The sequence below is a fragment of the Malania oleifera genome, chromosome 4, assembly GCF_029873635.1.
Source record: "Malania oleifera isolate guangnan ecotype guangnan chromosome 4, ASM2987363v1, whole genome shotgun sequence".
Classification (NCBI taxonomy): Eukaryota; Viridiplantae; Streptophyta; class Magnoliopsida; order Santalales; family Ximeniaceae; genus Malania; species Malania oleifera.
The window spans coordinates 30,579,055-30,592,572 of NC_080420.1; the positions used below are offsets into that span (position 1 = coordinate 30,579,055).

Genomic DNA, 13,518 nt, shown 5'->3' on the forward strand with positions numbered 1-13,518 from the left:
ACTACTACAAGCAAAGGGTAGTCTTTTTGCTTAGAAAAAATGACAAACATCACAATAATTTGGTGTATTAGAAGTATTTACATCAAATGCTTCTTTAAGCAAATAAGATTTTGAATAAGAAGGATGACCCAGCCTAGTGTGCCACAATTCTGAAGAAGAATAGTCAACATGAACAGTATTGGCAGCAATAACAAATTGCAGAGTAGAATCTTGCAGCAAGTAAAGCCCATTATGTTCTTTACCCAGACCAATCGTGCTCCAAAGAACGAGGTCCTGAATAAAACAACAATTACCAAGAATTATAAGGCAACAAGAAAGATTTTTGGTAAGCTCACTAGCTTAAATTAGATTGAAATTGAAGATGGGAACACACAAGAGATCAGTAAGAATAAGAGTGGGAGAAAGTTGCACTGTGCCTATGTGTGTGACTAAGGTCTTTCTTCCATTTGGCAAGTGGACATAAGATTGTACAATGGAGGTATAGAAGTCAATTGTGAGACCATATGGTCAGTAGCCCCAGTATCAATGATCCAATCATTTGATTTAAAATCATGTGTATGATGAAATTGGGCAGAAAAAGTATAATGAGATAGATCTAATTGAAAACATAAAGGATTACTTGAAAAATTGGGAGAATAAGGAGTGGAAGTGCTGCAAATAGGTTGAGAAGATGCAATGGGTGTTGTGACAGATGTAACTTGATAAGAAACTTGAGTACCAATTCTTGATTCAGATGCTGAATTATTTTTCAGAAAAGTGAGCAACTATTCACGTTGAGCCTTGGTAATTGGACATTGTGCTAATGAAGGCTGTGAGTAGTTTGTCAGTAAAAAACCACCAAGAACATTTGATGTAGACAAAATTTCTAAATGAGGACCACTAGTCACTTGATTAACTTAAGACTTAGAACCTTGAGAATTTATCATAGCAGAATCAAAATTCCTAAAACCACCAATCACTTGATTAGCCATAACTTTGTTTCCTCCTGCTTTGGGTTTGTATCCTGGAGGATAACCATGAAGCTTATAGCACTTGTCAGCTATATGACATGTTAGACCACAATAGGTACATACTGGCCTTTCTTTCTTAGAATAACTTCCTCCTTTGCCACCATTGTGATTATGAAATTGGCCTTTGTTGTGATTAACAAACATTACAGCAGCTTCAAGATTATAACCCATCGTACCATGACCAATATTCCTTCTCTTTTCTTCTTGTAAAACCAAAGAACAAACTTTGCTCAATGAAGGGAATGGTTCTATTAACAAGATTTGGCTAATAAGATTGCTATAACTATCATTTAAGCCCATGAGAAACTTGAAAACATGTTCTTTGTGTTGAGCATCCAACTGAGAAGCCTTGGATCTGTAGGTACAAGCACAAGAACAAATAGTAAAAGGCCGGTAACTGATAAATTCATCCCATACAATTTTGAATTTTGTAAAATAAGAAGTTACCGAGAGTGATCCTTGTGAAAGATGAGAGATTTCTTTCTCAAGTTCAAACAACCGTGGTATATTACTCTGTGAGAGCCTGTCCTTAAGATCAAACCACAAATTTTTTGCATTATTGATGTACATCACACTAGCCTTTAATTCCATACTTAGAGAATTGGTTAACCAAGAAAGAATCGTGGTATTGCAGCGATTCCAAGAATTGAATAATGGAGAAGAAGAATCTGGTTATGTGATTGAGCCATTTACAAATCCAAATTTATTGGTGGAACTCCAAGCCAAGAATATAGATCTGGCCCAACTCACATAATTTTCTGGACCTGTGAGAGGTTGAGAAGTAAGAACAAAACCTGGATTTTCATTTGCAGGAAAAAAATAAGGATTGTTAGCATATTCGTCTGCCAATGCTATAGTTGAATTGAATTGTCTTGAATTGGAAGTAGTTTGCGAAGAACCAGTAGAAGCCATTGAGATACTTCGAGAATTTGAAATCAAGAAAAAGAGAGTAAATGCTCTGATACCATATTAAAACTGAATGAATGTATTCAAGTTTTATTCATGTCAATAAAGAATTAAAATAGTTCGTATATATATACAGCAATCAGTAACTGAATTAGTTTTAACAATACAATAACAAAAAAAACTTTTTGCAGTTAACTGTTGCTAACTGTAATTGCTTCTGCTGCTAACTGTTGCTACTTCTGCATTGCAGCATTTTCTTCAACAACGTATGTACATTTGCAATCATATATTTTTATATAGAATCATCATGTCTGTAATGAGGAACCAACTTGAGTGGATATTCTTATATCACCGTCATGTAATAACCCCACATGACCGGGTTGTGCGGCTCCAAGGCGGGACTTAACCATGGCTAGCCTACTAGGCTAAGTCAAACTGTTCCCGTCTGTAGTACGATTGGCCTACCACAACCTGGTCTAGACCTAGAGGCGGTCAACATCTCTCCATAGGTCCAATCGACTTACAATACCAACACTCTTCCCAAGTAGTGTGGTTGCACTAACTCATTCACAAGCAACAGTACTGTACTCTCATGACATCACTGGTCCATCAGGGTTCTCATTTCCACATCTCAGTATAAAAACTATCATTTTTGTCATTTCATTTCCCGGTATAATACCATCATCACATATTTCAGTATAAAAAATATCATGTCTATATTTTGGTATAAAACCATCATCACATATTCTAATATAAAGGTCTGGAACTCGCATCCGTAGAGCTACAACCTTGGGTCTTGTGCCTGCCGAGTTTGTGGAAACCCACATGGGTTGATCAGGAAGTACAAGCTTATGTGTTGCAGGCAGTGCTTCCGTAGCAATGCCAAGGAAATTGGCTTCATCAAGGATCGTAAAGGAAGGAGGTTTTTAGGAGGGGCATGCTTTGGTCCGCCGCCCCTGGAGATTAAATGGGTTGAGACTCTAGTTAAGTTGTTATTTCCTTCCAGTGTAAACTTTGACTAAGTTACCATTTCATTTTGGTATGCTATGATGTTATTTGCAATTTAATGGAATTCTAATTTTTGATTGAAACAAATTTTCTAATATAAAATCATATTTCATCATTTCACAATATCTGTCGTATTTTCAATATTATCTATAAACCAGTATAAATCACATTTCATTATAAAATATTTCCACATGTTTATTGTACAGTAACAAAACCACTTATCATACCACAAAAATTTAAGTAATATTTCATAATATAATAATTGTCCAGAAAAATATATGAAAATCAAAAACCACTATTTTCATATGCCTGATATGTCAGACAATCATATACAATATTTTCATATTCTCATGCTTTAAGTTTTAAATTAATCAGTTAATTTCCAAAATGCCTGACATAATTTATTCCCCTTACTTATTTACTAAGAATGTGCCTACAAGGATCCTAAACCGACACCTGCGGCGTTCGGAGTTTAGAATCCTATAATCATATATTTTAGTTTAATCAGCTAAATTCCGGAATAATTACTATCCTAACATTCCTAGGCTCACACGCTACCATTAATCGATTAAATTATAAAATGGCAGACATAATTCATTTTTTTTTATCTTTAACTTTGGAGTGGTGCCTAAGATCCCCAAATCACGAATATGCTCTAATTAAAATGATGAGGATCGAAGGTAGGATCCCATAATGGCGTCTGATCGTCAATTCATGCTGAATTTCAGTGAGAAATGGAGGAGAGAGAGAGACGTAGCTTAGAGAGAGAGTTAAAATTTTTCTAAAGAAAAATGGTTCAGAATCTTAATTATAAGCTGTTGTCCCAGCCAAAACCATCGACGGTTTGGTTTTTAACCAAACCAATTTTTACCATTTTTACCTTTATCGGCCTTTGGTAACCCAAAACCGTCGACAGTTTTTTTGAACTCCACAAAACCGTCGACGATGCACCAAACCACTTTTTCCATTTTCTTCATTATTTTTATTACTTCTAATTTCCGCGTCTTACTCAAAAGGACACAAGTAATGATTCTTGCTGAGAAAACTAATGGTTTTGCACAAGCTAAAAGGGAATTGATAATAGTCTTTTAAGCAAGTTGTGTCTTAATCTGACATTTCAAATTAATTGGACATCAAAGAGTGCACACGCATTGTCAACTTACTCTGGCAAGCAACTTGCAAGAAAAAAAATCTAATGATTATAAAAGTGGGGGAACATTTACATGTGGGAAAGAAGAAAAAAAATATTGAGGCCAAATGGAGTTTGACATCCATGACAAGTGAAATAATGCGTTGGAATTCTTTTTAACATAATATGTTTTTATATTCCAAATCCCAACAAAACTATTGAAATCCATTGAATACGAATTTAAAAGTCTAAAATCACTGGTGCCAAACAATTTGAATATATATTTATGTGAATTTGAATAAAATATAATACAAAATTGTATTAATTTTTATTTATATTTATACAAATCTATATTAAAGATCCAAAATTGATATTTTTAAATGTAGTTTGATATTGCGTGTAAAAGTTTAGAGTCAGACGCTGCGTTTGTATTTATGCGAATTTAAATGAAATATAATATAAAATCATATTAAATTTATTTAAAATCATATAGTATCGAATATAAGCATAGAAATCGTTGCTCCCAAACACAGGTAGCTAAGAGAATAAGGAAAATTTGTTGCCAAGTGTGGGTTTTATAAATGGTACAAATTATTCACCATGGCTGTCTTGGAAAGGGAACTCTTGCTACCACTTGCCATCAAAATTTGGACCGAAAGGAGCAATAGCTTGTCCAAGAAATCTAATAAAATATTTCAGAAAGTGGTGCAAAAGATCATCCATGATTTTAGATGATATTGTTGAAATTCAAGGGGTGGCAAATGTAAATAAAAATTATTGTAAAAATAAATAGAGAAAATACTACAGAACTGAAAATGCTTCAAGACACGTTATAATGTCGTTTTCCTTAAAATGTTATTTGTCCTCACCACATCGGTGTGTATTGAGTCGGTAAATGCGTTTCTGCAATTCTGTTTCTACAAAAAAACAGAACCCAAAAATAAAAAAGATTTTATTTGTGAAAGCCTTATGAGAGAAAGAGAAGAAGAGAATGATGGAATATTTTTATAGGATTCTTAGAGTTAATTATGCCTAGTCCCAACAGTTACATCTGTTTTAAACTTGCTATATTAAAATTTGTCCGTTAGGTTTAAGTGCACACTAGCGCCCTACAGCCCACGCCGCGCACGCGTGACACATCGTCGTAGGATGCACTAGAGTACACACTAATATTATCTCTTAACCAATTTTAAGAGAATATTCCATCGTATCATTTATTAATGACTTTTCTTTTTTCACTTTTTCCAATATAGGACAACCGCACATAGTATTAAATGCTCATCATAAATGTTTTAAAAAATACAAAAATGGAAGACTTTGAAAACTCATAAAATCGATTATTTTAGAATATATTTCAACAACAAACCGTAGAAGAAACAGGTTTATTGAATTATTGCTGAGAACTTGAAACTGCAAATTGACTTTAGCACGAGGGAAAATATATATTCTGTATCCTGCTTTGTATGGGTCTTGTTAGTTCATGTAATATGTGCATCAAGTGCTTCTGTGATGAGCTTTGGTTTTGTTGCAGCTAAATTTGCTTACAAGTGAGATTGATGTCCTCAGCTTTTGGGTGCTCTTTGTTATGTTGAACTGCAAACTCACGACATATGTGATCAAGCTCAACCAGACTACATCCTCAAATCCTTGAAACATCATGGTGTGGTGTCAACTTTCTCACTCTCCTCATCATTGCATTTCCAAGCGCTCGTGTGTGGGCAGTTTTTCGATAAAATGAGACCAGAACACTGCTAGGATGAGACTCTTTGAGCCTGTTGGCAGCACGCTCTGCAAGGTTGACGCTACCGTAACCAACACAAGTATGAAGACGACCCTTGCAATCTCGCAAGCTTAGGTTTTGTAGGACTAATGGGATTTGACTCATAAAACAAAGGCATAAGTTGAACAGGCATCATGTGCCCTTTGTACAGCACCTAACTGGGTCAAAAACTGGTTAGAACTCACATGGAGGAGCAGAGTACAAGCATATATAATTATCAGTGTATTAATTAGAATAATACAAAACATCAGCATTATTGGCAGCTGGAATAGGAGTATATATCATCCATCCTACAAGGAGCCAGGAGGGTTTTCAAAATTCAAACAGGCCAATAAGTTGTATGATACAGCTGGCCTGTCGAACTGAGCAAAATTTAATGGTAGTATAAATCACATTAGGTGGGCTACAAGGGAAGAAAAACAAAATAGCTATACTGGCATTCATGAAAGATGTGAGTGCTGGAAGTTAAAAGAGTCCAAGGTCAATCTACAAAATGGAGTCTTCAATGATGCAGCCTCATCATGGATGAAAATTGAATCAATCAGTTCTACTGTGTAAGCAGTTGAAGGCAAAAGCACTCACCCTGCAAAGTGGAACCACAGAAGAATGCGGAAGGAAGTGATTTAATAAAATCTCAAAATGCCAAAATTTTAGATGACTGTAAACAAAAAAGAAATGCTGCAAAGGATTCTGATAAATTGATAATCTCGAGAAGTGAGTTTCAACTGCTTTATAAATCAAATGGATTGTTTAAATGCCATCGACATACAAATGCAAATAGATTATAAAAATGGCCATTTTTATTAATGTCAGCACACTACCAAGCCCAAATCATCAGTTCACAGTTCACAACTTCACAATGACTTCCCCTGTGAAGGGAGATGTTGAGTGGCCCTGCTTTCTCGTAACATTCTTCCATTCTTGCTGAAGTCTCATCTAGTTTAGACCCTACGAAATATACGAACAGGAATTTGCAAAGAAAAATACCAATTATTAACCTTAAAAAGGACATCATTGATGTTTTTCATGATTTTTATGAAACAGGGAGGCCAGGGAACTAGAGGCAGATTCAGCCATGATGGTTGCAAACTCATTCGAGAGATTAAAGCTGATAACACCATCTCTATCCATGTTGGCCTCCTGTATCATCTCCGACATCTCTCACATATGGAGAAATTATTAGGTTCTGATGCCTGGCCTAAAAATTTTTCTCAATACGTGGGCCAGCAAGCCCATCTTGGCCATGAACCTGGCGAGCTCCACTGCCTTGATGTAGAATCAATGGTTTATTAGTTGACAGTGAGATGGGATGGCTCATGGCATAAAGGTTAAAATGACATGAGAACGTACTGCAATCTTCGCAACTTAGTTCTCAGTTAAGCATAGATGTCTTCAAGTTCTGATTGCCCCAAAAGGACTCAACAAATGAACATTGCATAGAAATTATACATTGATGATCAAAACCAGAATATTTTGGACAAATGAAAAGGGAATTGATAAAAATCGTTTAAACAAAGTTCTATCTTAATCACACGTCTCAAATTAATTGGACAACTGCGCACATCCATTCATCAACTTAATCTAGCAACGAACTTGCAAGAACAGCGAAATGAATATAAACATTGACATATGAAAGATTAAGGCCAACTGGACTTTGACAGACGAAGGGAAATAAAGTGTTGAAATTTTCAATAGGGTCTTCCAAATCAGATCTAATTAATAAAATTATTTAATGAAAATAAAAACTTTTGACAATGACCAACTACTTGAAATCTGAATTTTGTAATGCTGTGTTTGCAAGCATAGAGTTCAAACCTTGAATTTGAAATTGAACGAAATTTGAAAAAATGAAATACAATGTTGTATTGAATTCTGTGAAAACTGAAAATTCAAATACAATTTTTTATTAAATTCTATTGATTTCACACAATTCCAAATCTAGGATTCAAACTTCATGCTTCCAAACAGTGTAAGAGCATTTGGAGAATCACGTTGGAAAATATGGGTTTCATAAAAGGGTCAAACAGTGGGATCAGGAGATACAACGGTTATTAGACATGCCAGCTGGAAAAGAGAAATCCTGCTCCCACTATATTGTTAGGAACCTGTGAGCATTCAGAAAGATGTGACACCACAAATTTAACATGGTTCGGTTAATATTGACTTACGTCCACAGAACACACACCAAATATTCACTATTTCGCCGAAAAATTACAATTCTCTCACCCTCTCTCTCCCTCTCTTCCTCCTCTTTCTCCTCTCTGAGCTTCTCACTTGTGTTGTGTATATCACATTCCTCAGTTCTCTATTTATAGAGCTGAAATTTAAAACACAATTAATACATTAAATTGCAAATTTGGGAGTTTCATCCATCAAGATAAAATCTAAATGAATGGAGAGATAAATGGACCGCATTTCCAACTCAGCTCCAGCTCCTAGCTGTCTCCTAGCTCCAGCTACAACATGTATATCAATATTTGGATGGGAATGAACAATGGATGTTTTGATCAAGAAGACTACAATTTACAAGCATTATTGGCAGCATTGGAATATAGCAGTACCATCCATCCTACCAAGGAGCCAGAAGGCTTTCCAAAGTCCAAACAGTTTAATGAGTTGTAGGACAGAGCTGTGCTGTTAAACTGAGCAATAATTTGTACTATCAAATCAGATTATGCCCACTATAGGAAAAGAAGAACAAAATAACCACAGATTCATGAAGCCCCACACATCACATGAAAGTGAGTAAGTAATCCCACATTTCCCTCGCATGAAGGTGAAAAGTAATCCAACATGCCCAAATTGAAGGGAATCCAATGGGTTCTCTACTATGCAAACATATGCAGGCAAAAGTATTTACTCTTCAAGGAGCAACCACAGAAGAATGCAGATCCCCTTGGCACAAATGACAGTAAATAGAGTGAAAGAAAGTGACTTCAAAGTAAACAAGAAAGGAATATTTCAAACGATACTAATAATCATAAAAAGAGACAGACTATACCAAATGCCATGGACATTCAAATGCCAGTTGAAGATTATTCCAAAGGTCAATTTATTTTTATTAATGTCATCACACTCCCAAACCCAAAAAGAATAAACTGCAACATCAATTCACATTTCACGATGATGTCCTCTGTGAAAGGAGTTGAGTGAGTCCTGCTTTCTTATTATATTGTTCTTGCTGAAGTCTAATCCTGACAAAACCCCAAGATATATATACACAACAATATTAAGAAAAGCAACAGTTCTTAACCATAAACTCATGAGTGAAGCAATGTAGCTCAACCAGACAAATCCTCAAAAGATCATGCTGCACCGTCAACTTTCTCACTCTCCTCGTCATCCCATCTTCTGTGCTCACGTGGGCATTTTTTGTTCAAATGAAAGAGGAACACTGTCAGGATCAGCCTTTTTAAGCCTCTTAGCAGCCCACTCTGCAAGGTTGTCACAACCATAACCAACACAAATATGAAGACAACCCCTTGCAATTTCACAAGTATAGGTTTGTAGGACTGGATGGGATTTGACTCATAAAACAAAGGCATAAGCTCGACAGGCATCATGTGCTCTTTGTACAGCACCTAACTTGGTCAAAAACTGGTTAGAACTCTCATGAAGGAGCAAAGTACAAGCATAATTAGTCTGTGTATTAATTAAGAAAAATACAAAATACCAACATTATTGGCAGCTGGAATAGAAGTATTGCCCTCCACCTAACCTGTGCAGGAAAGGCCCAAAGCCAATCCCAGGGAAGAGTGAAGCTTTGTAGGGTCTTTCTGTCCAGGTGCAGGGAATCCTGGAACGTTTTCAAAATTCAAACAATCCAATGAGTTTTATGATACAGCTGTCCAGTTGAACTGAGCAAAGCTTTATAATATAAATCATATTAGGTGGATTACAAAGGAAGAAAAACAAAATAACCATATTGGCATTCATGAAAGATGGGAATGCTGGAAGTAAAAGGTCAATCTACAAAATGGAGCCTTCAACAATTCAGCCTCATCATGGATGAATATTGAATCAATCTGTTCCACTGTGTAAGCATTTAAAGGCAAAAGCACTCACACTGCAAAATGGAACCACAGAAGAATGTGGATCCCTTGTCAAAAATGACAGTAAAAAGACTGGAAGGAAGTGATTTAATAAAATGTCAAAATGCCAAAATTTTAGATGTATGTACACAAAAAGAAATACTGCAAAGGATTCTGATAATCACAAGAAGCAAGCTTCAACTGCTTTATTAAACAAATGGATTGTTTAATTGCCATCGACATACAAATGCCAGTAGATTATAAAAATGGTGATTTTTATTAATGTCATCAAACTCCCAAGCCCAAAATAAAGAATTAATTCATCAGTTCACAGTTCACAAAGACTTCCCCCACAAAGACAGTTGTTGAGTGGCCCTGCTTTCTTGTTACATTCTTCTTGCTGAAGTCTCATCCAGATTAGACCCTAAGAAATATGCAAACACAAAATTTCTAATTACTGATTATAAACCTAAAAAAAGCACCCAAAAACCACAAAAATAATAATAATAATAATAATAATAATAATGATAAAAAAGAGACAAAAGTAAGTTTAGAACATGTCACCTCCCCCTCTATGAAACAGGGAGGCCAAGGAACTCAGAGGCAAGATTTAGCCATGATGGTTGAAAACTCATTAAAGCTGATGGCACCATCTCTATCCATGTTGGCCTCCTGCATCATCTCCTAGATATCTCAATACAGAGAAAGTATTATGTTAGGTTGCCCAACCTAGTAATTCTCTCCTCGATAAGTGAGCAGCTAGCCCATCTTGGCCATGGTACTGGGGAGCTCCATTGCCTTGATGTAGAATCAATGTTTTATTTGTTCACAGCGAGGATGGGAGAACAGTAATGACATGAGAAGTCACAGAAATCCCTACAACTTAGTTCTCAATTTAGCATAGATGCCTTCAAGTTCTGATTGATCCAAAAGGGCTCAACTAATGAAACCACATTTGATGCCCTTTACATACTTCTATATAACCTATATGTTACATGCTTAGGCTGTATCTTTTAGATGACTTTATTATGCTTACTAACAATGAAGTGAGTTGCGAAGTATACATCAACCAAAAACAATCTAAGGTAGTCTTTCTAAGTCTTCTGATCTGTGTGGTGTGTGTAGCAAAACTTTCAACATCCTTCCCTTTGTTGAAATTAAGTGCACATACTTAAAAATGTCATTGATGTATTAGACATCTGCACTATTTGTTGGTAGAATGGCACCCTTAATGAGTTTGAGAGATTCTTCCAGATCATTACAGAGTTGATGGGGACCAGGAACTATGCTTTCATCAACTGATAAGAAAATTTTGTCTTAATCATGCATCTCAAATTAATTGGGCAACAGTACACATCCATTCATGAACTTAATCTAGCATTGAATTTGAAGAAAGCCAAATGATTATAGAACTTTACATATGAAAGATACGGCCAACAGGACTTTGACATCAGAAGGGAAATAATGTGTTGAAAATTTGAATAGGTTTACGTCTTCCAAATCCAAAAAACAATTGAAACCCATTAATGCCATGCCAGGTTATTAGTAAAAAATTTCACTGGATCAACAAATACTGATTTAATAAAATTGCTAAAAAATATTCTAACAATGATCAACCGCTTAAAGAAATCTGAATTTTGCAATGCTGTGCTTGCAAGCGTTGATTTCAAGCTTTGAATTTGAAATTGTGCAAATTTTGAAAAAATAAAGAGCAATTTTGTGTTGAAATATGTGAAAACTAAAAAGCCAAACTCAAATTTTTATTGAATTCTATCGATTTTCGCACAATTCCAAATCTAAGACACAAACTCCATGCCTCCAAAGAGTGTAAGAAATTTTGGAGAATCATGTTGGAGAATTCTATTGATTTTCACTCTACAGGGAAAGCAGAACAAAATAGCCAGAGTGGCAGTCATGAAGTCCCACCCATCACATGGAAGTGAGATGTAATTCCACATTGTCCTTGCATGGAAGTGAACAGTGATCCCACATGCCCTGAATTGAAGGGAATCCCATCTGTTCTACTATGCAAACATATGCAGGCAAAAATATTCACCCTGCAAGGAGCAACCACCGAAGAATGCAGATCCCCTTGGCACAAATGACAGTAAATAGAGTGAAAGGAAGTGATTTCATAGTACACGAGAAAGGAAAATTGAAAATGACACTAATAATCATAAGAAGAGACAGGGATTGTACCAAATCCCCAAATGCCGGTAGAAGATTATGTCAAAGGTCAATTTTTTTTTATTAACGTCATCACACTCTGGAACCCAAAATGAATAAACTACGACATCAGTTCACATTTCACAATGATTTCCCCTGTGAAAGGAGTTGAGTTAGTCCTGCCTTCTTATTACATTGTTCTTGCTGATGCCTCATCCAGAGACAAACCCCAAGAAATATATACAGGAAAAAAAATTTTAAGACAAGCAACAATTATTAACCTAAAAAGAGGAACAGAGAGAAAAACAAAGAGAGGAGAGAGAGAGAGGTTAGTGAAGACAGAGTCAAAATCAGCAATAAAGGCATACGATCAATGCTCTTTCTGTTTCTGATTCTTTACGAAACAGGGAGGCCAAGGAAGTCAGAGGCGGATTTAGCCATAATGGTTGCAAATTCGTGGAAGCTGATGACACCATCGCCATCCATGTCGGCCTCTCGCATCATCTCCGAGAGCTCTCGGTACGTGAGGGGCTGGCCTATCTTGGCCATGGATCCGGCGAGTTCCGCCGCCGTGATGTAGCCATTGCCGTCGCGATCGAAGGACCGGAAAACCTCCAACAACTGCTCCTGATTGACCAAAATGTCGTCGCTCATGCCGGGCAAGATTGCGCCGGCGAGTTCGTCGAACTCGATGGAGCCGTTGCCGTTGGAGTCCATGGTGGCCAACAGTTGGTGGAGCTGGTCGCCGGTGGGCTTGAGACCCAAAGAGCGCAGGAGGGCGGCGAGCTCCAGGTGGGTGAGGCTGCCGTCGGAATCCATGTCGAAGCGCTTGAAGATGTCCTTGAGCTGTTGCAGCTGATCGGATTGAAGGGAAGCCATGGAGGGAAGAATTGAAACAACCCAGATGAGTAGAAGAAGAAGAAGAAGAAGAAGGGAGAAAATTGGGGAGGAATGGTTAAATGGTTAGGAGGTTAAGGACGTGGGGCTGCGTGTTTTTGACTAAGTTGATCGAAAAACAGAAAGCGTGTTGGAAGAAACTAATGGGCAAAAGTGCAAAACCAAACAGGGAGAGGGCGAGTACGAAGGAAGGAGAAGATCTCATTTGAAATGTATATATATTCCTTGTACGTAGAACACAGCACATGCAAATGATTTCCACCGCCGTTGTCGCGCATATTTTATGTTCATTACAAAAACAAAACAACCTTATATTTTGAGTCTTCTTCAGAAAATTATTGTCAAAAATATATTACCTCTTCTTTGACTGATACCTAGTCAGAGTAATGTTCTTGTTCATTCACCTTGGATGGATTTGTACTATTTAAAAAAATTATTATATTTTTTAATTTAAACTATTAAAATTTAAAAATGCATTATCTAAAATATTACGTAATTAAAATATATAAATTTAATAGCTTAACTCTTTTGATTCTCCAAAAGAAAGATCCTTTGGAAAATTTGTTCTTAAGAATAATAGAATTAATACAA

The 13,518-nt window shown here is 36.3% G+C and overlaps 1 protein-coding gene across 1 annotated transcript; it reads right to left on the reverse strand.

The window, feature by feature from the left end:
• Positions 1-8,876: 8,876 nt before the first annotated feature.
• On the reverse strand, positions 8,877-13,191 carry LOC131154373 (probable calcium-binding protein CML15). The gene is made up of 2 exons (XM_058107090.1): positions 12,399-13,191; positions 8,877-10,288 (listed from the first exon to the last, which is right to left on the reverse strand). Exon 1 carries the CDS (start codon positions 12,907-12,909, stop codon positions 12,427-12,429), a length of 483 nt encoding a protein of 160 aa, XP_057963073.1. The 5' UTR covers positions 12,910-13,191; the 3' UTR covers positions 8,877-10,288; positions 12,399-12,426.
• Between the last annotated feature and the right edge of the window lie 327 nt (positions 13,192-13,518).

Excerpts from the sequence above, each read along its gene's own strand:
- LOC131154373 (XM_058107090.1), bottom strand. The coding sequence starts at position 12,909 with ATGGCTTCCCTTCAATCCGATCAGCTGCAACAGCTCAAGGACATCTTC.